At 42.3% G+C, this 26,133-nt stretch overlaps 1 protein-coding gene across 7 annotated transcripts in view; it reads right to left on the reverse strand.

The window, feature by feature from the left end:
* The window catches only part of myripb (myosin VIIA and Rab interacting protein b), a 95,591-nt gene that overhangs the window by 11,833 nt on the left and 57,625 nt on the right, over positions 1–26,133 (reverse strand). For all 7 annotated transcript variants that reach the window (XM_031849812.1, XM_031849809.1, XM_031849808.1 and 4 more), the window contains exons 4-9: positions 15,322–15,458; positions 5,037–5,117; positions 3,971–4,068; positions 3,628–3,708; positions 2,754–2,909; positions 470–641 (exon numbers count right to left, since the gene is read on the reverse strand). In XM_031849812.1, coding sequence (XP_031705672.1) covers positions 470–641; positions 2,754–2,909; positions 3,628–3,708; positions 3,971–4,068; positions 5,037–5,117; positions 15,322–15,458 — 725 coding nt within the window. The remainder of the gene's footprint in view (positions 1–469; positions 642–2,753; positions 2,910–3,627; positions 3,709–3,970; positions 4,069–5,036; positions 5,118–15,321; positions 15,459–26,133) is intronic.

Genomic DNA, 26,133 nt, shown 5'->3' on the forward strand with positions numbered 1-26,133 from the left:
CAGCATAACTAGCTTAATCAGGTCAGTATGACTTTTAGAAATTGTAGTGAAACAGTAAATACAACCCAATCATGATTTATATTTCCATTATCACAAAAAAAATCAATAAAGGAGTCAACAAGTAAACATTCCCATTCTGATACAACTTTATCATCACACCCCTTACGGTGCCAGATGATTATTTATATGGGCATGAGTTAAAATACTTTACAGTTAAATTCCATAAAGGCATTATGGATGACAAGTGAGCAAGTTGTATACATTTAAAAAGGACATGGTGGTGCTGTCTTCCAATATTTCCCCCTATTATGCACTGCATCATTAAGATATTAGCAGAAACTGCTTGAATCAATGCATTGTGAAGATCAAATAGGACACACAATTTCATCTGCATCTGGAAAAAGGAGGACTCAAAGGAAAACTGACTCGCTAACTGACATTAAACAGAGTCTGTGAGTGTGATGTTTACTGGAGTTGTCCAGGCGGTCGACACTCTTCCAGGTAGGTAGGGACGTGGCCTTGCCCTCCCTCTTCAGAGACGCGTACTCCTGCAAGCCACCGCCTGCCCCGGCCCCCTCCTCCTCCTCTGGACCCTTCTCCGGGGAGTCGTCACTGGTGAGGGAGAACGCTGACCGTGACCGCTGCAAGCACACGCATAAAACAAAATGCTGTCATGAATGAAATATATAGCGTTTAGACTCAGACTCCCACCTCTGCTGAATCCACAGTAATGGCAAATCATTATCTTTCTCAAAGAAACTTCAATGAGGAAGATGTTTGACAGCTCTGGAAATTTTGGGCCATTGTTTACTTGAGTCTGAGCAGGTGCTTCAGATGTTTTATTACTGCTTTGACAGAGGCAACAGCACAGTGTCCACAAACTGTCACATATTCTGTATGATATCCATATATAGTAATTACATAATAGATAGGAGATCACTTGGCCAATCTGGCTAGTCTACTTCCTATCAATTTTGTTCAACTGTGTGCTGTGAGTCAGCAATCTGATCAGCAGATGGAGCTAGAAAACAACTAAATCACAAGGCAGACAGCAGAGGCTCTGCAAGTCTCTCTTTATGTATGTATGCATGTGTCTGTGTGTGTTTGTTAATGCATGATCATAAAATGTCTTTATAATGAGAGAAAAAAATAATAAAAAGATATTTCGCCAGTCCTCTCATTGGCAAGGGACTAATTTAAGTTACTTTGTACTTTGGATGTCACTATGATGTAGTTCAAGAGGCTGCTCCACTGAGAATGAAAGGAGCAATATAGAGGGGGTTTAAACCTGATTCAGGTGCACAAACACACTCAAATCTTATTGCTGAACATTCAGTCTTGATCTTGATTTATCATCACGTGAAAGGACTGATGCAGGTACAGTTGAAGTATAGACTGAGCTGTCTAATCGGGGACAGAAGAATCAGAGAAGAAACTATCAGTTCTTACAGTGGGTAGGGTGCACTATTAAGATTACCCAAAGGATCCATGTTAAGGCAGCACAGATTTTAGTGTGCATTTGCGTGCATAGAGTATTAGTGAGTGTGTTTGCAGAGAGCTGATAAACAGAGCCCGTCCCATGGCGGGCAGAGCAGCTGAGGGGGATCCCCTCGTATTTCGCGGGACTTTGATCTTCGCTGAGTGAAACAGTGGGAAACAGAACGGCAATGTCAGGGGAGCGCAGCTTTGATGCTTTGCTCTCACACGGGACGATGACAAATCTCCACGAATCCCTGCCTACTAGTAGCACAAACCACTGCCAGGTGTGCATATATTGCAGATTTGTGTTACTATGTGTGCAATTTCTCTGTGTGTGTGTGTTCCTGTAACCTGGGTGTTCTTTTCTCAAACCTGGAACATTTAGTGAAACAGGTAAACTGTCTTTGGATTGTCTCTTGGTTCACTCTGGTATCAATCAGGATTGGCTCATATTTGGTTCAAATCGCATTGCAATGTTTCTAATGCTTTGCTTTTGCCCACTTAAAATGCAGGACAATGCACTGTTAACTCTTCAAACTATGGAAAAAGAGCTATTAGCCATGCAGATAGGGGTCTATTTTGTTGCTTGTTGGTTTCTATCAATCTCGAGGAAAATGGTGAAATACTCTCTTTGATGAAATTCAAAGAGCAAAAAACTGTGCAAGCAATCCTCTAAATTAGTTGCTTTAATGTTTACATGTGTTTAGTTGGAATATGAATCCATTAATTTACACATTATGGCGTTTTTTAGAGAGTACATTAATACTGCAAAATATTATGGATTCATTTAAGAATGAAACATGCAACATTTCATGCGAGTCAAGCCCCTCACCACTGGCTTTCAATGCAACAGCTACAAGATCCACACACGACATCGGGAAAAGAAAGAGATCACAATACAAAGCTTAATTTGCCCAAATCGTCACCACATGTGACCGGTGCTACTAAAAAGTTACAGTGATTTTCTGCCAAACACAACATTCCTGTGTCTTTTAAAGCTGGCAAACAATCAGAGACGGCGGCCGGTCCACCCTAGTGGAACACATACCAGAACACAGACAGAGGAAGATTATACCGTATGTTGCTGTGAGATGAAGTGAGAACACCAAACCACCGTTCTTTAAAGACATGGTGCACGATAGAAGAACAAATGCTTCTGGCCAACAGTGTCTACACCCACCGACACGACGGGGCACTTTTGTTTTGACTTCAACGGATATGGACGGTATTTGTTTTTTGTTCTTTTTAGAGTTTGAGTGGTGGCAGAGGCTGACCCAGAGAGAGTAGGAGGTTTTGAGGGGGTCCTGTGGTCCTATGGAAGCAGCTTGGGGCTGAGACGGAGAGGGGAGTTCACTGGGCTGGATCAAAGACTGAGCCCAGACAAAGTCATACTCTGTCTGCATTTCTGAACGCTTCCTCCTCTGGATGATCTGAGAAGGAAAGGAGGGAGAAGAAGAAAGTGAAATTTAAAGCGAAATTAGAATCAGTGAGAAAGCTGTGAGGTATGTAAGAATAAAGCAAACTTTGTTAAAATAAGAAATAACAACAATAATTGCAAATTGGAAAATAAAAAGGCAATTCCATAAGAGCATTTTACATCTACACTTAGGCATGAATAATTTGCTATAATGAAACTTTAAAAATATTTCACATGTAATATTATGCACCGGCATCCTCAAAGCGAAACTGAAATGTTAAATTTTTTTAATTTCACCTTTAAAGACTTGATGGCCAACCAATGTTAATTAGAATTGGAAAGCAATCACACAACTGCAAACTTTACTTTGTGTAAGCAAATTACAATACTCGAATAAAATTAAAGCGGTTGTCATTTGAATCTTAATTCAAACAAGGATATCAAATACAAAGACGTCCTTTACTCAAATGGTCCTGCGACCTCAACGTCAGAAGAAGAAAGGAACTTTAATTCTTTGTGTTCCTGTGCCCTCTCTCTAACAAAATGTTATATTAATACAAATCGTTTTATTAAACATTATATTGTCAGTCAAATTGGCAAAATGAAGACAGAGGTTGGACCTAGCTTGAAGTATTACATTGTCTAGTGTTTATTTACGTTTGAATAAGGTTAACTACTCTTTCACATACAAGGGAAAAATAAACAAACAAATAAAAACATACTCAACCTACCTTTTGTACAATTGTTGTGGCAAGTTCCTCTATGAGCTCCTCTTTGTGGTCCTGCAGATACCGAGCCTCATTCTGCTTCTCCTGCGTGCACACACACACGCACACACACACACACACACACACACACACACACACACACACACACACATATTTGGTTCAAAGTGACTGAATAACCAGCGGAGTTTGTGAAGACAAAAATCATGACTGCATCCCGCTGATAGTGAAAACAGAGATGCAAGAGGCCATGACAGAGAAAGCGGGGATAGACAATAGGAGGAAATGGAAAATAGAGGAGGGAGACGGAGAGAAAAAGAAAGGAAGAAGAAACAGAGCGGTGTCTCACCAAGCTGTCACTGAACTCCTCTGCCTTAGCGATGGCCTCCTCTATAGCCTCCTCAGCAACACGCAGGGCGACTGTGAGCGTCTCTGCCATACTGTGTCCTGATATCACACACATGAGCCTCACATAAACATTTCACCAGCGTAACAACCTCTTCATCCCCTTAACACACATTCCTGCCGCTCCCTTTAATCTCTGATCAGACTGTTGGCGGTCGAGTTGCATTATGGGTAATGTCGGTGGCAGGTTTTGACAAGGAAGGAGAACATGTGGAATAGAAAAGATCTCTGGTTCTGCTGCATCAATTTTTGTACTTTATAACAATGCAAAACAATGCAACGTAGTATAACATGTCCATTTGAACAGCACAGTTTAATGGAAACACAGATCCACCACACACACACACACACACACACACACCCACACACACACACACACTGTTTGTGGGCTTCCCAAGATCTGCCACTAACTAAATTGTATATCTCATTGCATGAACAACTCATTATTACTGGCAAACAATTGAAATAAGCGTCATCATTAGATCGGAGCTAATGTGGTTGTTTGCCTTTTGTATTTGTGTATGAAGGGCTGTGTTTGCACAGTAAATGGCATGTGTCATGTGCATGCGTGTAGGAGGCTATCATTTTATTTGCGCGTGTGTGCATTTGTTCGAGGCGGCATGTCTGTGTATCTTGTGGATTTATGTGTATCTTGTTGATTTATGTGTGTGTGTGTGTGTGTGAGAATATTAACATTGTGTAGTTTAATGATCAAACAAGAACCATTGCTCTGTGTTTCAATTCACTCCCTCCCTTACACACATGCCCTTTACAGAATGGTCTCTATATGTTAAGGCAACAATTAATGAGCAATAAAGATAACAGCTCAATCTTTTCAGAAAATGGGAAAGGGGAGAAATGCAGAAAAAAAAAATCAATTTTGCTAACTCAGCAGGCGAGAAACGACTGTAAAGTGGAAACGATAATGTCGATTACGCTGTAATTGTGGCTGAAAATTACCCGTCTGCACTCCGACAAAAACTCTGCTCGTTCATCAGCACATCTCTCACCTTCACTCTGTTTGTAGAAGGCGGAGTCGCTGCCACAGATGCTGCCATCGTTGTCGTTGCTTCCCTCGTGAACGCTGCTTTCTAAAGGGGGGGGAGAGAAAGACAAATTAAGTCCGAGGATGAAAGCCTTCAAACTGACGGCTGTCACAGAAATGCAAATATTCAGCTCATATCATACCATAATAATGGAACTGCATATTATTTTACCCCTTTGCCACAGTAAAAGTAGGTTACACAGTGCACAATGCCACTAAATGTATTCCCAACTCCATTGTGTCATTTTGTCAATTGTCAATTGTATGGGTTTGTTCTTGCTGCCTTTCCCTATTAAAACACAAGAAGAAATAACATGACAGTTGAAAGAAAAGTAGAATTCCCTCCACCTTTCAAATTAACCACATGCTGGCACATATCATAGGCATACACTCAGTGCACATGATCATCACTGTGTAGTGTGTTGTTGTCTTTATAGCTCATTCAGGCCAAGTCTCTTCTGAGTTACTGCTATATTTGTATCTTTTTCAAACAAACTCCAAACACTAGAGTTACAGCGAAGGGACATTAATGTCACCCAAAATGGAAAATGTGTTATTATAATTCTGAGACAGGTCTACTTAAAGAGCTGTGAAATCCCAGAGAAGGTGTAGTGGTTGCAACATCTCCGCCTTCAAAACCACGTAATCCCTTAGTGGCCCATTACCTCCTGTTAGACATCTCTCTTGTGGTTTGCATTTATTGTCTGCTTGCTCATGGTCCAGCTGTTAAAATTAAGAGTGAATGGACGTGCAGCTTATTAGGAATGCATACTGTCAGACAGAGCAAGCAGTAGTTGCCAGTTTTGCCAGTTTTGCCAGTCCACCAAGGTAGAATATAAGACTGGAATGAGGGAAGTTAGTACATTTCCATTTCATCCCCTGACCACAGCCCATACCCACTCTCAAACATGGCTGCTCCAGACAAAAACACGAAGAGCACCCTGGCTCCGGTTCCACCTCTGGTCACTACTTCAGCTAATTTCCATCCACAAACCAGAGCCAAACCCAAACCTAACCCAAACCCAGGCCTTGTTCCAAAACGTCAGCCCCTGCTGCTGACAAAACACAACCAAACTCCTTGACTCTTGTCCTTGGCCGGTCGCGTCGCCTCCAACATTAACCTAGTCAACGGGGTCTTATTGCTACTCCTGTTGGACAGGCTGCAGCCTCTGGCTGAATGCACCGAGGCAGTCGAATGCTCGGGGTGGTTTGGTGCGAGTCGGCCTTCAAGCAGCCAGAGCCACTCACCGATCTCTGCCATAGCTAACTGTAACACCGGCAGGAATACACTGCGATCACTCTTCTACACCACAGTGTTGCCATTGGATGCATTCTTGCTGCCTCCCACAAGTCTATACCTACTAAAATACATGTGTTTTGCATAAAATAGCAATAAACTTAATAGAATTATTTCAGATGGGGTTTAATGGGCCCAACACATGCAAGTACAAAGTCAGGCAAAAAAAGAAAAAGAACATCAAATAAACTGGCATTTTCTTTTCTTTTTCCCCTTGACAGCAGCAGTAACACAGCCAGCTGTCAAATATGTTATACTCGTTCAGCTTTACTGTAAGATGAAGTGCTGTATGTCAAAGCATTGCGAAGTCTTAGTGCAGCACCTGTAAGTCAGCAATCACAAACTCTCACATTACTTCACAATGACATGCAGTGACATGCTGTAACTCAACCAGTGAAGACATTTATTTATATATATTTTTCCAAACATCTAACTGCAGACAACATCTGCCTAAACCGTAGCTTCATACCACCCTTTGTATCTCCACTCACAGGCCCAGTCTTCCCAGTCGCAGCACGGTGTAACAAGCCCCCAAACCATTACACGCTCCACCCGTCCTTCACTCCCGGAGTTGTGTCACTCTGACTGAAGCGGCGTTCGACAGAGCTGTACTGTTCTCGCTTGGTTAGAGCTGAATTATAGTTCCTGGGAGTGTGGAAGGTGACAATAGGTGGGCAAATTACCTGCAGCAGCTCAGGACAATGTAGACACAAAAGGACTGCTGTCAGAGAAAGTGAGCCGCCTTACAAGAATCACATACAGACAGGTGGGCAGCGCACGTGCACAAACGCGCACGCGCGCACGCACGCACGCACACACACACACACACACACACGCACGCACACACACACACACACACACACCGAGTTAAGCTGATACACAAATGTACAGACTAAGAAAGCTCCTGGGTCACTTGATCAGTGATATAAGTATTAAAATACTTAAAGCTGCTATTACCAATGTTTTTTTATTTTAACAAAAGGATAAAATGACAATGTGTAATTTGAAAAGGCTCGATCGAGCCAGAGGCAATATTTTAGGCACCACTCCGGATTTAACAGGATTTTTAAGATAACAGTGATCACTAAGAGGAGGCACCACATCATTGTTTTGTTTGTCATTCTTTCCACTCACGCCTGCTGTTCATCCATGAGTCATATATGACAAGGTAGCAGTGATACAATGACTAGTGTGACACAACAGAGGGATGCCTTTGTCGTTAATTGACCCTGAATGGCACTGCTGCCTCGTCGTTACAGAGATGATGGAAGGTCAGTGTGTGTGTGTCTCACTCCAATACAATCCTCACGTCCAACTTGTGTATTTTCTCTCCGTGACCACCGTCTCACCTTTGTCCCTCACCACTTGCCATTCCGCCACTCAGGGTTGAGGAGGAAGAAATGGCTCAATATCGCCATGGTAACTGCACAGACGGCAGTGGTGGTCTCCATCTTCAAGGGTGTCTGAGTGAGTGTGCATGTGGGAATTCTTTTTTTTATTATTACAACCAAATTATTTTGTTTCTTTACTGCTTTTTGTGGAACATAGTTTGACACAATTCATACACTCAAATAAAACGGATAGTGAGCTATAGGGGGTTATTCAAGTTACACCCATTGATTTAAATCTCACTAAAGAGAGGCTCTATGGCTCGAAAACACATAAACCCAGTAAAGACCAAACTAAACTTGTTTTTGTCTCCAACAATCCTGCTGTCCTTAAACATCAATCCTTCAGTGTTGCGTGTAATACCACTTAGCTTTATCACTACTACAAAATACAGCCACATAAACATTTTATTTTGAAATGTTTTTATTAAGTCTTTCAAAGCCAATTGGGGCAATTTAGTGTGTCCGATTCAACTGAGCTTCACGCCTCTAAAGTGTGGGAGGAAGTTGAAGCACTCGGAGGAAACTAACACTGATACACGGAGGAACACGAAGCCTCAAGCGACTGAGGCGTAGGAGCCTTAGGTGGATGTGGACTCCTTCTCTCTACTCTCCTTGTTCTTCTTCCTCAAACCGAGGAAGTGGCGGACTCTTGACTCAACTGAGTGCCTCATTTTTGTCAGAGACTTGGGTTAGATCTTGATCCTCATTCACCTTATTTTAGCGTGAGGCTCTTTTTCTGCCTCAAGTTGCTGCTGATGGAAGTCTTTTTGTTGCTGCAACTGCTGACTCAGCTCGTCTCAAGCTCCTTTTTTTTTTCGTGAAGCTTGGTGGTGTTTCCCCTGAGACTTGTTCTCTTTGGTCTCTGTCTCCAGCCTGGTAGAGAGCTCACCCACCTATTCCTAACTGGCAGGCAATATGCTGCTCTGCACCCTGGAGGGGAGCCTTCAACACCTCCACCTGGGTGCCTAAAGCTTTTCTTTCTGTCTCACTGTCCACCAGCTGCTTGGCCCACTTCTTGGAGCTACAGGCGGATAGATTCAGCTTGAAGGTCATGGATTAGTTACAATTTGACTCGGATCAACTTTTGTTATTGCTATGAGTGTTAGAAATTTTGTTACTCTAAAAGTGGTGTGTCACCTTTTGAAAGGTCTGAAATGAAATGATTCTGCGAATATTCTCGAAAAATCATGAATCACTCAATCTGTTCTTGACATCTTGTAGCCATGCAAACAATGACAGTCCTCTCTTCAAAGCAAAGGAGGAAGTAGTATGGACCCGTTAACACCTCGTAGCAGGAAGTTTGGATATACAAAGTGTCTGACTTTGACACCAGAGACTGCTATTTGCATCCCGTCTTATACTTTGTTTTAGTGCTTGTTAGCAAATGTTAGTATGTTAACATGCTGAACATGATAGACTAAACAATGAGCTAAACTATTTCAAGACATATTTTGTACTTGATTGACCACCATTGAGGAAACCAAAAATGAAATCTTAAGTATTGTATCACAGGTTAAGTGAAAAAAACTAAATATACTCAATATCTTGCAGTTGCAACATTGCACCACTCTGTTCCTCTCAGAGCTCTAACGATCCCACCGCTCAAAAGCTCCGCTCTTCAGTCTAGGTGTGAAATTAGACCAATAATGGGACCACTCGATGCAAAAGAAATCAGAAAATCCTTTTACAAATTGCACATTCAACGTCGGGATTAAGTTGAGTGAAATAGAGTGTCATAAAGAGAGAATATGTGGAGAAGCAGAGGGAACTAACAAAAGACTGTATAAATAAATGAGCCAGTAAAGTTCCACTTAGAGCTAACGTTCCTGAAGTGCCAGCAGCAGCAGCAGGAGGAGGAAGGAGAGGCCAGACGGTTTCCTTTCAATTACAATGCAGCATCTGGCAGCACACACAGTCTCATAAACAACGTCCTCAGAACAATGGCTGAACTGACAGGATGTCTGTTTACATCACGACAGGCTGGGAGATAGTGGAAAGTAAACAAACGATTAATTCGCCTCTTTTATTTGGGAGATAAGAATTTTACTCGCCTTGCGATGATGCCAATGCCATTTAAAACTGCCATAAAATGTGTGGGTGTTTTAGGATTAAACTGCCCTCTTGAAAAGAAGATTTCTTTTGAATCCATAATACAGACCTTTCAGGTTGTGCTTGCAGCATTTACAAGTGTGTGTGTGCAGAAATGAATTGGTCCCACGGCCAACATGGCCTTCAAAGTTCAACTCATGGAGGTGGAATGTGAAATGAAGGAGCAAAAATGGCTTTAGTAATTAGCAACACCTTTTAGTATTTCATTTTAACATTTTCATATTGTAACTACTGTCACCTGCGGGCCATTACGCCTGACTTGGGTTAATCGTTCGAGTGCTTGAAACAAGGCAAGAACAATACTGCAGAAAACCACCCAGAATGCAGCCTGGAGCAACAGAAAATGAAAAACTGAATATCAATCCCACACAAACCACTGCATGAAACATAAACATAAAACAACAACGTAGCAAAGAGCTCAATTACTGAAAGATCAATGTCGGACTGGGTGAAATGGCTCCGTTTTCTTCTGTTTCCAGCAGATATGAAGAAGTGTGGGATTTAAGCTATATTAGGATTAAAAACACCACAAATATTAGTATAAAACAATGGCTGTTTCTCATATCTAAAGCAGGCATTATATGACCTCACATATGCCAGGTTTAGCTGCTAAAGGTCAGAGTTTTCAGTACATCTCCTTCATTTGAAACACATTTGTCCATGGATGCAGGCAAGCTGACGAGTGTGCATAGTTGTCAGTACCACACACACAGAGTTGCAGTTGCATTCTTGACAACAATGTGGTCTGAGCCCTGTATTTTTTGACAGCAGTAGCTGTGGGCTCCTGTTTAACATTCTGCCTTCCAATCCCTATAGACAAAACACTGTACTCTGAGTCACCAAGCTTTCTGCTCATGGAACACAGGCAACAGAAATGTTTAAAAAAAGTGACATTACGCCTGTTAATGTGTGTGAAGTACTTGAGCCATATTACAGTACGGTTATCTTTTAAAGGCGCTGTAGGAAGCCTTGAATTAGTACAAATCTATTGAGGTGAATCAAGAGGTCCACGTGTTTGTTTACGTCATTCTGCTTCGCTATTTAGGCAGAGGAGAACAGTAGTAGAACCAAGGTCACTGACTCAAGACTAGCCACATCTAACCTACTGCGCTGTAGTTCAATGTTGAAAGTTGAGGCCGGTTTTGGCTCAGTAACCACTCATTTGTACAGAAATGGATCAGCAGCATAGCACACAACGCTCACTCTTGTGGAATTCAACTGGAATTCTCGAGCAAAATCCTCCCTTCCTATTCTACATTCTTTATTTAACCTCAGTGATGAAACAATGCTAGCATAAAAACACAGGCACACCCGGAGCACATCGAGGAAGAGAGAGAAAAACCGCACTGGTGAAAGAGTACGTTTTAGTTTTTTTAATAATAAAAATCGAATTGTACAAAAAAAACAAAGACAAATTAGGGTGTCTTTCTGAAACGTGTCTTGCTAGGTTATTAAGTGCATAACTGCATTCTCTGATGCTTTCAGGTGGGGTTGAGTCTCGATCCCACATACACAAGGACATCATCTCTTCCTTTGTTATCCTACTGAAAAGACGGCGGCGGCCACAGAAAGCTTCAAAAGACTGCACTGATTCTCCACTCTATCTCTCTCTCTCTCTCTCTCTCTCAATTTTCTCACCACAGAGAACAGCATGTTTGAAGGTGATAATATGTTTGAACATTTCTCGAGTTACCGTCATCTCACTAGATAGGAGGGAAGCCTCTCACAATCATTTGGACGTGACAGCAAACAAAAGGCAGGAGAAAAGTGGGACAACAGTAATCCTCCGTTTGAAATGAATGAGATTTAAGTTTAAAAATTCATGATTCCTGCTTTTGACCACCTACTGCAGGGACAGCGGAGCACTTTTCTCCAACAGACTCATCCAGCTCCGCTGTCACAAGGACAGATACAGGAGAACATTCCTGCCAACTGCAATAAGACTTTATAATAAATCCCCTCCGGCCAGATCATCCACACAACTATAACACCACTACACTGTTGTTTGTTTGCTGTTGGTTAATCTTTGCACGACTGTTTAGTTAGTTAATTTAATACTATACTATTTCATTGTACATACTGTGCATTTTTATACTTAATATTTTTATTTTTTACTCTGTTACTTTAATTGCTTCAGTATATTTTTTGCTGCCGTAACGAACACAGTATCCCTCGGATCAATTTAAGAGAGACGCACAGCCACGGCAAAGCAAAGGAGTATATTGCACGAGTCAAAGGAGTATAATGCACTGTAACATCTCATTTCAAAATTTCAGCTTGTTGACACGTAGCGTTTTGTGCACCAAAGGCTAAGAGTGTTTAGTGCCACAGTGTTTCATTGATGTATGATGAGTAAACACAACCTTTTCATTTCATGCTGTACTGGCGTCAAGGCATTTATTACTAATGTAATAGGTACTTGGATCAGTGCTTGGCATCTGCCGATCCACTTAATGAGGTACTTTAATCAGTTAAAAGAACTTCAGCTGCTCAAGCAAACAAGTGTAATAGATGGATGATTCCATTCAAATCTTTTCTTCTCTGATGTGTTATTTGTTCCTCTTTACAGGACCGTATGTGGTCACTGACACTCTCACTTTCTCCTGAGTGTGTGTGTGTGTGTGGTTGTGTGTATATATATGGGTGTATATATACAGTATATACACCCAGAGGACAGTATGGTATTTGTAACAGGTCACACAGGAGCATTACTCCCTTCCACCGGAGATGATGGACAGGAAATCATTCCCTCCTTGTTGTCTTCCTGTTGGTTTGAAGGTCAAACATTCTCTCCGGGGACATGATAGACGTAAAACAGTCCCATCTCTCTCACCGACTGTCATCTCAGCTGCCATTTCACACTCGTACATAACTGATTTCATAAGCATTGGTGATGATAAAAGAAATCAGCTTTACTAGCACACGAATAGAGGGAGCCTATATATTTCACATCTGGTTGGCAAACGGTTTATGAGAATGTTTTACGGTCCTGCAGCTGCTTTTCTATATGCATTAAGAGAGAGGGCCTGTATTAAGACTCTGGCAGAGTGGCTACATAATAAAAGCTCCTTTTCTTGGAGTAAAGTAAACCAAACGAGATGCTGCAACATCAGTGCGTTAATGAGCAACATCTTTATCTAATAGATTTTTCTTTCCAATCTTGCGCTGATTTACTTGCTGAAGTAAAATCTCATTATGTTCTGCTCAATTGAAAGCACAGACGTCCTCATGGATCATGATAATCTCTTGCTGGTAAAAGCTTGTTCTAATACTTGACATGTCCAATTATTTTCTGCAAAAGAGGTTCTAAAAGGCATTTTCTTTCAAATAAATCAAAACCCAATCATATTTTTGACAGGTCTAGCCATGACTTTGTTTTGACGTTTTCACAATCCCTTTTAATTCAATCTGATATATTACAGGGAGGGGGTGGTGGAACAAGATATTCCTATGTAAGAATACACAAAACAGAAAAAAATATTATACCATAACTCGGGGGAAGATCTTTGCCAGACAATAAATCTTAACATTTCTCTTATACAAGCCGACACTATCTGCTTTTATATTCAGATACACACAAGCAACATACACACGCATCACAATATATCCATAATCATATGGCAAGTCAGCTAGCCAGTTAGTGGGAGCAGCGTTGCGAGTATTTGAGAATTGGAAGCGGTTTAATCTGTTGGGCTCATGTGAGCTGGGAGACCAGCAGCTGAGGCGCTTAATCCTTCCTCCTCCACCCCAGATGATGTAAGAGAGGAGAGGAGAGGAGAAAGTAGAGAGCTAGTAAGAGTGGAGGGGGATAGATGATTAGGGGGAGTAAATAAAACAAAATGCAGGTTTAAAAGAAGAATCGTATACGGTATATATAACAGTAGAAGCTATGATCACAGCAAAAATCCTAATTGTCCTGGGAAAGCTTCTATCTTTGAGTCCAATTCTGTCATGTTAGTAAAATGGAGTAAATTAACTGTAAAATGTAAAAAATGTCAATGTAAATGTAGCCATTGCTGTATTTTGTGCCTTTAGTTTTGGCTTTCTTACACTGCAGATCATAACACATACAGTTTATCTACAAAACAACTAAAGTACTAAATCCACCTCAATGGTTATCTCTACTCTTATTTGTACCGTTTCCCTTGCTTTTATCTCATCAATATTTTATTCTTTTCTGTCTTGTCCTTTCTTTTAATGCTGTTTTTGTGCTGCCTCACTGAAAAGTTAATTCTTGGGACAATATAGATGTGAACTGAACAAACATTATGTTATTAGGCTAAATACTTGTAAGCTTCTTTCTGACCGGCATATTTTTAGATTTCCAGTGAGCCAAATCTAGCTATTTTATCCCGTAAAGACATGACAGCTTTCACAACGGCTAGACGAGCTGTCTGCAAAAAGGAAAATGTAATAGTGACGGATTTTGCTAGTTATACTGTAGCTGTAATCTCTACTGTGTGGGTTACAAAGTTGCAGATGTAATTATAGAATAATACATAACAATGATAAAACTGTTTTTTTGTTGTGGTCATGGTGTATTCCTAAACATCCCCTCATCTCAACATCATCCAGTTCTGCCTCAAGTCCGACCTGATTTGTCCCCTCTGTGCTCCCTTCATCCATTTAATCCTATGTACCAGGCTTTGAAATAATGCCTTGTAGTCAGCAACAGACGCAGACCGATCATGTTGCAGTTGGGTCAAAACAATGTTATCTGGAGCGCGGGAGGCGAATAAAAGCTGCCCTGCTGCCGTCCTGCACAGGAACAATTCACTGAGGAGGCTAAAGTGGCCTGAGCCCCCGCAGGGCTTAACTGGCCACCATCTATCACCATGTCTATCACCATCATCATCGCTGACACACTCGCACACAAACACCGACACACAGAAAATTCAAGACCACATGAGTGTTTTCTAAATTTAACTGCCGCATGGAAGACAGTGGTTTCCTCGAATAAATGCAACCACATTGTGATCAAATAAATTAAAAGGGTAAAGAGAGGTGAAAACAGCTCGAGCCCACTCTGAACATAACCCAGATGTGTGTGCATGTGAGTGTGTTTGACTGTGAGAAAATCTTTGTTCCTACATGCCAGTGAGAAAGTAATTAATTAATCAGTCAGAGTGTCAAAATGTGTGAAACATAGTGAGTGATCATTTATCAAAGCAAACTAATGAGCAATCAAGTGTGCTCGTCTGTGTTTACTGCGACCAGAACCTTGCATCTCAAACGAAGTTGCTCGAGGAAGTTATATTACGTCTCTGGCCAAACTGGCGTTTAACACAAAGCAACACAACATTGCACGGAGACAGAAGGCCGCTCTGCAATCAAAAGGATGCGGACGATAATGATTAAAAGATAGAAGAAAAAAACAAAAAAAACAGTTAGGGATGGCAATAGATAAAGATCATGCATGGCTGATTAAAAAGTATGCGAGAGGATGCAGTTACCTGGGAGATCAGAGAGCGCTCCTCTCTCTATAATGTGCTTTCTATACAGAGTCTTCAAAACCTTGGCGCTGCCGAACCTCTTGAAGCGACCCTTCACGTTGTTATAGTACCATTCAAGCGACTGTGTCCTTAAAATCCTGCAGACCAGAAAGAAAGGCAGATGGGAGGAGAGGAAGAAAGAAAACATGATATTAAGTCAAAAAGAACAGATGGCAAAGACACTGGCAGGAATCAGATTTTATTATAATAACACCAGGATTAGAACTTTGACTTCAAGCCAAGACTTCCATTAAAATCTGCTTAAGTTGGGTGTCTTTAATTATTAAAGTGTAGATAACCAGACCTTTTAAACTTTTTCAATGATTATACTGAAGAGAGAAGGATTTTGTAAGAATAAAAGTCAATTAAAAATGAGTCAGGCAGGACTGGTTTTGTGTCATTATGTATTTTTTAAACCAGGTTTATGTATGCTGTCAGACTGTCATATTTAAAGCTCTGCTCTTTAATTTAAAGCAAATAATTGGCTTTTTAGGAAGATTCAGCGGCGCCTCTCCCTCTCTCTGTGGAGGCTGTATTAAAGATAAGAAAAGTATTTGTTTACAGTCATTTTATGCAGCATCCGAGCTGTGTGTCGTAATGAGTATGACAGCAGTTAATGCAAAGGGTTTTCAGATGTGATGCCACGACATTTTCCAGGCTTTTCCTCATTTCATGGTGCACGGCCGCTTGGGCGCTCGAATGCCGACCAGTCAGACCTCAGGACAGAGACGATGATTACATAAGCAGTAATTCTAAACAGAGGGTTATGAAAAGCCCTCAGAGAAGCGCTCCCTTTGCTCCAGCATTGCGTCGGATTGCATGAATCTCGGCCAACTTTTGTGTTTAATCACGCGGTCCCTCCCACTCTCCTTTTGCTTTTTCACACCACTGTCTCACACACAATGGTGAGGCTAAACAAACAACACACCGACAGATTTACTGTGCAAGGACTCAAAAACTCAAAAGATCCAGGTAAATATGATATTTTTCACTGTCTTCCCTAAAAACATCATTAAAAACATCTGTTAGCTTCACCTGGGTGACAGGTTCCTTCATTACTGTAGTTTATTTCGAGTTAATCCCACATGCATGTTGATGCTTGTGTTCAATGAAAAGACAGGCTGTTGAAGGAGAGGGTGAAAATAGCCATGCTAATAAAGGGATCCTGAGTGCCCCTGAGGCTGCATCATGGGCTGCCACATCCATTCCACCCCCCTCCTTCGTTCCCTCTCCTCCTCTTTCTCACTGGATTTATTATCCTCTGCCTCCATCAGTTGGGCTGCTCAATGGGCCTCAGCTTCTTAATTTCATGCCACGGGTCAACCCAGTCTAGTCACTCTAATGGTGGCTGCCGAGCTCCAGTGAAGAGGCCTGACTCTTTATCTCCCTCTGGGCCCGAGGAAGAAGGCACAGAAATGAATCTGGAAGAGCACCGCGGTGTCCAAGTGGCATACGAGGCAGAAATACAAATAGATTCCACCTGTACTCTGAAATGAGCTGGAGTACAAGGAGCGATCTTTGAACTGCAAAGGTATATTCAAGGACACAGCAGGGCTGCAAGTTTATATTGTGGAGATATTTTCATCTGAGAGGAATTTTAGTTCAAATTAAGCTGTATTTGTGAGTAGCATGCGAGGTCAAACTTTCTCAAAATTCTTTGTAACACTGTGTCCTTGATTTAGTTCAGAGGTAGACAGAAGCAGGCTATTCTTTTCTAGCAGGTGACTGTGGATTTTGTCAGCTAAAAAGGACAACTAAGTATAACTGGGGTTGTCCAGGATTGTCCAAGTTTCAAGCTGTGTATCCCAAGTCCAGACAAACATTCGTTCATTGATCTGTTTTTCATTTTCTGTCCCATTCATTATTACCTAACCCAATATAAAAAACATAAACAATTCACCACATGTCTGAATTCAACACGTATGTGTCTGTATGTGTATCACTCAATCAATGTGTCATTGTCAAGGCTGTTGCTATGACACTTTGCGACAGAACCTGTCAGTACGCTAGCAGCTAGCTGTCATGCCGAAGAGAAAGCTGAAGGACGCTTACTTCTTCCCTCGCTAAATACCCCACAGTGAAAATGCTGCATTCTGCTCACACTGCAAGAGGACATTTTCGGTTGCGCACGATAGAGATGCCAATATAAAAGAAGAAATTAAGATGACCTGAGAGCAATATAGCTGGCAGAGAATACGTCGTTTTAAAAGGTATTAGATAATCAATGAATATATGACACCAATGCAATTGTTGTGTTTTGTGCAGCAGTGTAAAATGTCCCAGGAAATGTTTATTTCAGCATATTTGATTAAAATGCATGCTTTAAATGCTGTTGCACAGTGGTTCAATGCTCTCATTTCTGTGCTTGCAACTCTCTTTTGGCACAAAAACAGACAATAAGTAAATGCAAATGTCAGCTCAGGCATCTGCTCCCTTCTGTGCCAGCTACACAAACTTGTTGAAATTAGCCAAGCCTTCCCTTTCAGAGAAAACGGAGAGGGATTTAGGACAGTGGGAGAGGCGTCTCGATGAATGAAGCATGACATTGCTTCCCTAGAGCGATCTGATCTAAAAAAGATAGAAGGAAGGGAGGAGAGTGTAGTGGATAAGCAAAGGCTTTCAAGCAAGAGCTGCACTGCTGTGTGAGCTGTTGCGACGCACATTTCATAATGAGGCTGGGAGATTCCCTGATGCTCGGCTGCTGCATGAATAAGTAAGTGGGATTCCTGTTGATGGTCTCCTGACACTGGGTTTATCCTTCCTCCATCATCACTTTGCCTGAGCTTGACTGCTAAAACCAACGCCTCCTTTCTCATCCTCTCCTCTTCTCTCAAGTCATTTTGCCCTCTTTACTTCAGAAGATCGATTTGCCCACTTAATAGAGGTCTAAATAAAATATATAGAAGAAATTGTGTAGAAGTGCAATAAAAAGTATCTGGCTTTGCTGAGTTTCCACCTCCCCTGGCAAAGGAAACCATTAGCATAATTGACTTTCTGAGCCTGCTAATGAATTGGTTCAGCTTCTGTTGAGGCTGCTGTAGAGAGGGGAGCTAAGGGAGAAGAAAGACGAGTGGGGTTGACTTTAACAGAACATCAATAGATTCTTCTGAAGACTTGCAGAGTGACTGTTTTTTTTTTTTTTTGTTAATGGAAGAAAACAAGACAAAAAATTAGATTGTTCTCAGGACTAGGGTTAGATCAAAGCGTCTGATGTTCGGGAAGTAAAAGCCCTCGATTTGTGGGGTCTTAATGTGTGAAAAGCTGAAGGGGTTAGCATATACAGCCTTGCTTTCTTTATATGAACTCTCATTGTTTACCATGAATACAACTTTTCTGCACACATCAAAAATCTATTTCGAGACAATCAGCTAACAAGAATCATTAAAAAAAAAAACTCAGCAGGAGTGAATTGGAAATTCTTATTTGCAAAATAATAAATATGTAGGTTTGGTGAATCATTATTAAGGAGACTGTATACATATCACCTACGATTATCACCACCAATGGGATGGCAAAATGCCCTAATTGTGACACTTCATGCAGATGATGCGTCACTGTTCCTACAGGACCCCCAGTCATAAAGAAATGCTTTACTCCAAATACTCAGCTAAACTAACTAGTCAAAATCTACTATTCTACCCTCTGCATGGATGGACGGAAACACTAAAAGAATAATGATTTGTTTGATGATACTTTACAAATAGCTGAAGGAATATTCACAACACATTCTCACTCCTAACTCTTCAAATACCGAACGAATGGACCGTGGTCCTAACTTAGCTAGCTCTAGGTACCCCTCTTGCGTTAGTTTTGTACTTGGCAGGAACAGCGTGACACTTTCCACTCATTACATGCATTGTGACTTTTCTAAATAAACCTGTCTTCACAGGAAGTTGAGGGAAAGAGCATGATTGACGTTAACTTGACCGACTAACAACTCACGTCACTATCCAGTGACTAACGACTTACTTGACTAGCTAGTGACAAACGAGTCACATGACTAACAACTCACATTACTAGCGACACTAACGACTCACATGCAAAAATTTGGTCTCCTGGCCGAAAATCCTGTGTTTGTTTTGCACATACGTACATTGCAGAGATTCTCTCTGAGCTATGCTGTCAGTGTTGCTCCACTGCAACACTAACAACAGTCCTTTGAAATATATTCAGTACTGGCAGAACAGGCCGCAGGACAGAGGACAAGGTCGTGGGTTAACTGCTAAAAAGCCCATGAGATTTTCAGCAAACCTGGAGACAGCCGTTCTAACCTGTCGGTATGATTTAAAACACCATCAGGTTAGCAACAGGCAGGAACATAACTCTCACAGCAGTGGTCCTATAACCTTTCCAGGAAGCAGCTGGAATGCTGATCACCTGGATGCACCTCTGTGATTGACATTCAGATGGGCAGAAAGGGGAATATTAAAAAGAGCTCATCCTACATACTAAAGGTGGTTAGAGATGTTATTGTGTCTCTCCTCACTTACTCTCCACCTTCTCGTCTTGTGCGTTCAAATACTGGCAAAATGTTGCACGCAGCTCATTTAGAAGATCAATTAATACGAGACAAGACCTTTTGCTTTGAGAGAGGGTGTGTGCTCTTACAGTGAATGCCCATAGAAGCAGGCTCTATAGAAAACCCTGTCTGTTTCTATTTTCTATTTTTCCATTTTAACCCAGTGGTTGGCAAACTCTCTGATGCACAGCAGAGGGCCATGAAATGAACAGACCCGCCGCCGTATGACTGGAGACATATTTGCAAGCCACACAGCAGTTTAAATTTGCACAATTTTGATTGTCTTTCTGGTACGCTGCAGCATTTGACGTTGGACAGCTACTGCAGGTTGACGGTAGGGTATTCTGCTTCACTTACCTGTGTCTGTAAAAAGTCTAAATTTAGGTGCAGCACAGCTGCAGGCAACGGTCAGGCAATTTACTCATTCCTTTCTCCTACAGCTCTTTCTTTCAAGACCCAAAGCTGTCAACTCTCCCCCTCTCTCTCCGTCTTCTCCCCTGTGTCTCTCCTCCTCTGTATCAGCCAGCTTTTTCTTCAGACCTTCGCCATACAGGGTGTTACAGATGAACGTGTCGGCATGTGGGAGAGCCCGTGGCACAGTGTGGGAGATGAGTTACGTTGGGACAAAGTGCTCTCAGACAGAGCATGAGTAGAGGGACCAAAATGAATGACAAACTGGTCACACTACGTACGACGTCAGTATGCCACCACGTATACACAGCCAATACTGATTCTCAATCAGTTAGTCAATTAAAAGTGACAGCTAAATAATCACATTTTCTCCATTAGAGACATCTAATGTTCTCTTTGTGGAAGAGGCAGAAAGTTTAGTGATTTGATTTATGAAATGCTATGAGTCTTACAGAAATTTGTCAACACCATATCCTCTTTTAGGTTATTGACCTAACATCAGATACTTGTAATACTTGTACCAGTGTTTCCTGACACAACTAAATATCCCACTTTCTCCATTGTAGATCAGAAGATGAATGTAATAAGAGTACTAAAAGTGAACCTTTATCACTGTAGTGTAATACAATAGCCCATTATCATCTTACTCCGCAGCAGCATTTTGCGAAGCATTTTGTCCTATCATGTCCAAAAGTAAGTATCTGAGAGTCCATCCATCCATTTTCCTCCGCTTATCCGGGGTCGGGTCGCGGTGGCAACAGGCCAAGCAGGCTGACCCAGACCTCCCTCTCACCGGCAACATGTTCCAGCTCATTCTGGGGGATCCCGAGGCGTTCCCAGGCCAGCTGGGAGATGTAATCCCTCCAGCGCGTTCTGGGTCTTCCCCGGGGTCTCTTCCCAGTTGGACGTGCCTGGAAAACCTCCAGTGGGAGGCGTCCAGGAGGCATCCTAATTAGATGCCCGAACCACCTCAGCTGACTCCTTTACACGCGAAGGAGTAGCGGCTCTACTCCAAGCTCCCTCCTGATGACCGAGCTCCTTACCCTATCTCTAAGGCTGAGCCCGGCCACCCTACGGAGGAAACTCATTTCGGCCGCTTGTAGCCGCGACCTTGTCCTTTCGGTCACGACCCAGAGTTCGTGACCATAGGTGAGGGTAGGAACGTAGACCGAGTGGTAAATTGAGAGCTTTGCCTTCCGGCTCAGCTCCCTCTTCACCAAGACGGTCCGGTGCAGCGCCTGCTTTACTGCTGCAGCCGCACCGATCCGTCTGTCGATCTCCCGCTCCATCTTACCCTCACTCGTGAACAAGACCCCGAGATACTTGAACTCCTTCGCTTGAGGTAGGCACTCCGTCCCCACCTGGAGGGAGCAATCCACCGGTTTCCGGCAGAGCACCATGGCCTCAGATTTGGAGGTGCTAACTCTCATCCCCGCCGCTTCACACTCGGCTGCAAACCGCCCCAGTGAATGCTGGAGGTCACAATCCGAGGAGGCTAACAGGACCACATCGTCTGCAAACAGCAGAGAGGCGATCCCGAGACCCCCGAACCTGACGTTCTCCTCCCCCAGGCTGCGCCTAGATATCCTATCCGTGAAAGTCACGAACAGGACCTATCTGAGAGTCGGATAACTTAAATCCAAGAATGCTACTTAGTACAAATAGTGAGCATCCTGTATAATGTTTACAATTTGTAATTGTATTCTAATTCTAAGTCCTTTCATTCATGATTTGACTTATTTCAAGGTTTGAAATCTGACATGTCTTATGTTTCCATGTGCCTGCAGTCTGAATTACCAGATCGCACAATTTGTATTCGTCACTCTGCATAGAATAGAATAGAATTAGAGACATTCATAGAGTAGCATAATCCAGCATTTTAGTGGTTAAGGCATGGATCACAATTTGGCTTCAATAAGAGCTGGCCAGATGTCACATTATTTGTTGTTGTTCAGCTGCACATGTGGGTCATTTTAGCATGGAGGTCTGTTCAAAATGATATCAGATACAGGTCACTTTGGAACACTCCACAGAGTCCAAATCATACTCTCAAGGAAATGACAGAGCTGCACCAGCAGGTTTCGCAAACTGCAGTGTATTTATTTACATACGTATACTTCCGTGTAGATGTACAGTATATAGAGCATATGGGAAAGTGAGATAATCTGCTGTCAGCCTCCTGCTTCTGCCCAGCGAGAGCACCACATGGGATTTTAAGGGGAGCACGCAGAGAGGCAGAGCTCTGCAGCAGCCCAGCAAAGTGGAAAATCTAGCGACAGAATAGACTGCGGTTACGCTTTCCACCACTCAAGTCTTTCTCCAGCTGGCTATTCTGTGCGGATAATGAAGCTCCCTGCAGCCTTTATCTGAGCAATTATGTGGAGCCAAAATCATGAAGAGCCAATATGTTATGAAGGGGCTGAAAGAGGCAAATGTCTGTAAACACAATTAATTTGTTAAATGTCTTGTGAGAACTACAAAAAATCATGCTGGTTAATTCCAGTACATCTCAATAAAGTGGCATCACTGGCTTTTTGTAGGTTTCTTTTTCAGGTCACTGTGGGAGTGGGAACACAGGTTTTATCCTCTTAGCACCTCATACAGGAAATAAAAATAGGCTGAAATAACAGGATTTTAGAGATTATACAAATGTGCAAGAAAGCTTTTTTTAAAGATTATTAATATTTTTTCTATTGCAGCACATACAGGGTGGTAGGGGTCCTTAAAATTGGTCAAGTTGTTATTGAGATTGCGCGGTAATCATTATACGGGATATTGGAGGAATTTCATCCTGGCGCTGCCAGAGCCCAGTGTGCTGACGTGTCAGTATTAACAGCCTGTTGGGGGGAATAGGAAACCAGCCTGACAACACCTGACGACATATACTGCTGTCACCTGTTAGAGACTGAGGAGAGGAGCAATGGAGGGGAGAGAGAGGCCAGAGGAGGACAGGGAAAGGGATATACAGACAAAGAATAAAAGAATGACACAATGAGCACGTTAAGAAAAAAAGGTCATCGTTTTGATTGCATGATGGAGGCATATGGGGCATTTGTTCCATGGGATCTATTTTTAGATATCTCTTCTCAAAGCAGAGCCACAGTCTATAATCCATGTGAATCAATCTTTAGTGGAAAAATGGGGGAAGCAGGTAGGCCATCTTTGGCTGCAGTTGCTCTTTTAAGAACTGTGTGAGCGAATGTGTGTGTGTGTCTCTCTGATAAGCCAGGACACTGTGAAAAAGGTTATTTTTTCTCACAGAAGAAGACCATAGTGTATGGGACGGGTTTCGCAGAAGGTTTACAGAAGCTCCAGGTTTGACATTTGGCAGACGCCTGTCTAAAGCAGTGAACTATACTTTGAATGGAAATGTAAAAGATCCATTCACTTCCTGTTTGCATGATGGTAAACAGCTTTCTATGAAGTGCCTGAACAGAGATGAAAACACTCCAGATCAGAAAAGGTTTCAGGTTGTGTTTAAGTGGCTTTAAAGACATTTACCATTAATGCATTTGTTTCATTTATAACACAAGTGGAGCTTCATCGTTCTATAGACCAGAAGCTGAAGCGTTGAAGAGAAATCAGATTCAAATTCAGAGTATGTAATGCTATTTTAAATGCATATCATTGCCTGTCGGAGACTAAATCACTGCAGTGCTTTGTGTCTGAGACTCAAAAAAGGACTCAAGACTCACAGGCAGAAGATTCAGATCACTAACACCAGCATGTAGGGCTCTAACCTACAAGGACATTTCATGAATATAATATTAATGGCATTCACAGGAAATCTCAGTTTTTCTCTGACAAAGATTAAGACACATGAAAAGCTCCAACAAACCTGTTACATTTAAGTGTGTGTTAGTGTCTGTAAGTATTTTCCTATTGAAATTATTCCTGTGTTTCTGTGACCTACGGCCACATTCTCCACTCTCTTGAGTGAATGTCTTTACAGGCAAGGCAGCCAAAAAACAGGCCAATAAATTTAGCCAGTTCACTGCACTCCCACCAATTAGGAAACCAATGAATGACCCGCTCCCCGATCAAGCCTCTGGCTGCCCTCATCCTGGGAGCAGTTCCCATCAAGTTAGTCACACAACACCAACCTAGAAACAGAAATCGCCAGCAACAGAAGACTCTTCTCACAACGTCTTTGTCTTCTTTCTTGTTCCCAGTCTCACTGCATGTCTGCTGTCTGACATTCTCTCTCTCTCTCTCTCGCTCTCTCTCACCCATTTCCCTGCAAATTAGTGTTTACGATGCAAATGTGTCGATATACAAATACATATGCATGGCGAGCATATGCGATTTCTTTTTGAGTAACTGGAGAAAAACAACAGCTGGAAAAAAAAAACACAATTTTCTCTCATGCATATTCTAAGAATGTAATGTATTTGAATCAAACCAAAAGTAAGTGAAACTACAATTGTGCAATTGAAGGATTGCCCCTCATCTCCTGATGGATGGGATTCTGCTATAACCCTCAGATCCTGGATCAGAGCCCGATCCTCTTTTGCCATTTCAGCGTGAAACTTTATCTCTGCCTCCAGTTGCTGCTAACGGCCATCTTTTTGTTACTGCAAATGCTCACTCAGCTCCAGTCTCAAGCTCCTTTCTTTCTGGAGCACCGCTGGTGACTCTACCAGTCTCCCAAGAGACTTGTTTTTTTTGCTCTCTGTCTCTAGCCTGGTAGAGAGCTCACCAACTTTCTCCTCCTGGCAGGCAATATGCTGCTCTGAGACCCTGGAGGGGAGCTTTCAACACCTCCACCTGGGTGCTTAGAGCCTTGTTTTCCGTGTAACTGTCCTCCAGCTGCTTGGCCCGCTTGTTGGAGCCACAGGCGGATAGATTCAGCTTGAAGGTCAGGGTTCAGTTATAGTTTGTCTCTTGCCATCTGTGTTCTGTCTGCCGTCTACGTTCTGAGTTCTCTCTCTTGCAAAGTGGTTTGTCACCCATTGAAATGTCTGAAAGGAGATTTTCTGCCCTTACAGTTGCTGCTACCTGCTGCTGTCAAAGAGTGGAAGTGTTTCACTGATCAGAGTTACAGGTCTTCAGTTTTTCTCTGAACAGTGGTCAAAAAGCTTCTGAGAAAATGAAGTTCTTTATTTACATTGTTCTGTCTTCACCCTGTCCTTGACGATGGTTTTCAAGTAAAACAGAACGCTTGAAAACTGCAACAATGCCTTTGTCCTTTTTTTGCACTAATGCTACTCTTTTAATTGGCTGCATTCACATGTTGGGAAGTCAGTGACGGACAATGTCTTTGTCTCTACATAAGTATCTTACGTGTCGTCCCCTGGCATGAAAAGGCCCAGCCGCACTCGTGTCCGACTTTAATTGAAGCTCATGCAGCAAAGAAATTCAAGTTTCTTGTTTCAGAGCTGGATCGAGCTGACTCGCAGGTCAAAGCTCGTCATTATTCAACATTAAACATTAAACAGTGTTGTGTTGATGCCTATTGGGTTTCAAAATGAAGGGGTAATTATTCTTGTGGCATGTCATCATCTTGTTATGTAAAATACACTCGACTAGAAAGCTGCATCACTCTCAGATTGTTTACAGTTTAATATCGCTTTGCTCAATATCAACACCTTTTGAACTTTGACATCCCGTCATTTTTGGGGCGGTTTTGTTGGGCTGAAGGCAAATGTGAGCGTACCTTGAGCCTGACACACACAGACGCTGGTACAGAGCAAACAACGCTCTCCCGACTCAGTCTGGCAGACAGGGCGTGGGAGACGGATGACGATGAATCATTGATGCTCGGCACACAGATCACAAACAAAACACACAAGCGCGCACACACACACACACACACACACACACACACACACACACACACACAC

The sequence above is a fragment of the Anarrhichthys ocellatus genome, unplaced genomic scaffold (genome assembly GCF_004355925.1).
Source record: "Anarrhichthys ocellatus isolate YVR2014 unplaced genomic scaffold, GSC_Weel_1.0 scaffold10, whole genome shotgun sequence".
In the NCBI taxonomy this organism is placed as follows: domain Eukaryota; kingdom Metazoa; phylum Chordata; class Actinopteri; order Perciformes; family Anarhichadidae; genus Anarrhichthys; species Anarrhichthys ocellatus.